This window comes from Vitis vinifera, chromosome 14 (genome assembly GCF_030704535.1).
Source record: "Vitis vinifera cultivar Pinot Noir 40024 chromosome 14, ASM3070453v1".
Taxonomy (NCBI): Eukaryota; Viridiplantae; Streptophyta; class Magnoliopsida; order Vitales; family Vitaceae; genus Vitis; species Vitis vinifera.
In genome coordinates, this window is record NC_081818.1 from 16,810,364 (window position 1) to 16,812,670 (window position 2,307).

The window sequence follows — 2,307 nt, forward strand, 5'->3', positions numbered from 1 at the left end:
AGACTATCATTATGTTAATAGATAATAATATTAAGGCTCTTAATTGGTTAGAAATATTTAGAGTTATTAAATTAGGATTTTCTAACCATAAAAATAATTGTCTTTTCAAACCAAATGAAATATATTATAATTATATTATTTTTTAAATCATCAAACTTTTAAACATCAAATTTCCAACCATGTATACTTTTTAAAATTTATTTTTAAGATAATTTTTAAATAAATCTTTTATGAATAATTTTTTTCTATATTAATAATAATGTTAATAAATCTTATATGAGTAATTTTTTAAAATTTGTTTTCTTTTAAGTTATTTTTTATTTTCTAATATTTTTTGTAAATAACTTTTTTATTAAAAAATTATTTTATTTATTTATTGAAGTTTTATTTTTCATATTTATTTTTTTCCTTCATTACTTAACATTAATGAAGAAAAAAGAAAATGAAATGACGGAATATATGAGAGAGAGAACTATTTATGATGGGAGTGTTGGAATGGTTGGACAGGTAGATTAATAATAATTGAGCTGCTGTTACAATCACATGCAATTCCTCTTCTGTGGCTCCGAGAAATGCACGTCAGGATCTCTTTAGGGGCTTAGAAATTGCCACAAACAACTACAGAGACGTATCTGGATAAATAAGTTTGAAGGCATTGAAGCTTGACAAGGAGTTGTTTCACTTATACATGCTCTTACTGGTTATAGTTGATTACAGGTTACGTACTACTAAGTTGTTTATGGACGGCCCTTCAGGAGTGCGGAAAGGTGCATGGACAAGGGAAGAAGATGTTCTGCTAAGGACGTGCATTGAAAAGTATGGAGAGGGAAAGTGGCATCAGGTTCCTTTCCGATCGGGTATAATAGCTTCATGATATAATTTGTTTTAATTTTCTGTTTTGGAAGAAGATGTTTTCATTTTTCTCGTGTTTCCAGGGTTGAACCGCTGCCGGAAAAGCTGTAGACTGAGGTGGTTGAACTATCTGAGGCCAGATATCAAGAGAGGAAAATTCAAGACCGATGAAGTTGATCTCATTATAAGGCTTCACAAGCTGTTGGGCAACAGGCAAGCTCCGTAACAGAAGTAAATCAATTACTAGGAATGTATCCTCACATTAGGACGTGAAAGCCGTCATTGTTTAACATAGGGAGGGGAAAAAAAGGAAGAAAGAAAAGAACAGGTTTCCGAGTAATTCTTAAATAATTTTAATTTCAATTTACAAATATATCATTTATTTTATTTTATTTTTGGAGCACTGACTTGGAGCCTTCTGAAATTGTATCTATCAAAATTCGTTTTTGATATCTACCAGCTTAACTTCTATTTCTATTTACTCTCTTGTGCAGATGGGCATTGATTGCTGGTAGGCTTCCGGGAAGAACTTCAAACGATGTAAAGAATTACTGGAACACCCACCTCAGCAAGAAGTTCTTTGGTAAAGCGGTTAAAGATGTAGCTGACAAGACAGCCAAAGTCACCGTTATCAAGCCTCGTCCTCGGACCTTCAATAAGAACCTATCTTATTTAAAAGGAAAAGCAGCAAAAGAAAGTGATGTCCAATCAGCAGATCATACTCTTAGCAAACCATATTCAACGCCACCTCTGTCAGAGGATGGAATTTCATGGTTGGACAGCTTATTTTCTGGCAAGGAAGGCCATAAAGAAAGCACATGTTTCAGAAATGGATCAGGGAAGGAATCCATTTCAAGCTTCTGGGATGAGGAAATTTCAGCAGCTACGAAAGTAGGGGAGACTTTTGTTGAAGAGAACGAAAGTGACTGGAACCACTTCTCTTTCGATATGGACCTTTGGGATCTTTTAAACGCGTGATAGGAAACCATAATACAGTCATGTCTTCAAGGTTATCAATGCTTTTTCCTTTCGCTAACTAAGATATGGCTGCATGTCCAATCATAAATTCGGAAAGAATCTTATCTAAATTGCTTCAATGTCGCCCTCTCCACGTTTCCAACCAATTTCTAGTCATTTAATTTTTCATGTGACTCAGGTCAGCACCAAAAACTTGTGGATTTAAATAAGTATTATGGTGATCTGCTTTGTTAATTAATGTGATGTTGCTGGTGTGCCTCCTTTTTAGGAATTAATTCCGTATCTTTTAGAAATAAATATTTATTATGAGCCGGTATTATATTATATGTCATGACACACATCTTCAACTTTGCAACTCCAGGATACTAGTAAGTTTTATTGATAAAACATTATTTTTTTCTTTTTTCTTTTTTTATTAACTTGGAGCTATGACGATTGCAAAAAAACCTCCCATGTTTCGATAAGGAGTGAGTCTAT

At 33.2% G+C, this 2,307-nt stretch overlaps 1 protein-coding gene across 1 annotated transcript; it reads left to right on the forward strand.

The window, feature by feature from the left end:
• The first annotated feature begins 571 nt into the window (after positions 1 to 571).
• Positions 572 to 2,068, forward strand: MYBA6 (R2R3 MYB transcription factor). Its single transcript, XM_002274956.4, has 3 exons — positions 572 to 857; positions 936 to 1,065; positions 1,347 to 2,068. Exons 1-3 carry the CDS (start codon positions 689 to 691, stop codon positions 1,828 to 1,830), a joined length of 783 nt encoding a protein of 260 aa, XP_002274992.2. The 5' UTR covers positions 572 to 688; the 3' UTR covers positions 1,831 to 2,068.
• The last annotated feature ends 239 nt before the right edge of the window (positions 2,069 to 2,307 follow it).

Coding starts and splice junctions, on each gene's coding strand:
- MYBA6 (XM_002274956.4), top strand. CDS start 689: ATGCTCTTACTGGTTATAGTTGATTACAGGTTACGTACTACTAAGTTG. Junction 858..935: donor TCAGGTTCCTTTCCGATCGG/GTATAATAGCTT, acceptor TCGTGTTTCCAG/GGTTGAACCGCTGCCGGAAA. Junction 1,066..1,346: donor CACAAGCTGTTGGGCAACAG/GCAAGCTCCGTA, acceptor TCTCTTGTGCAG/ATGGGCATTGATTGCTGGTA.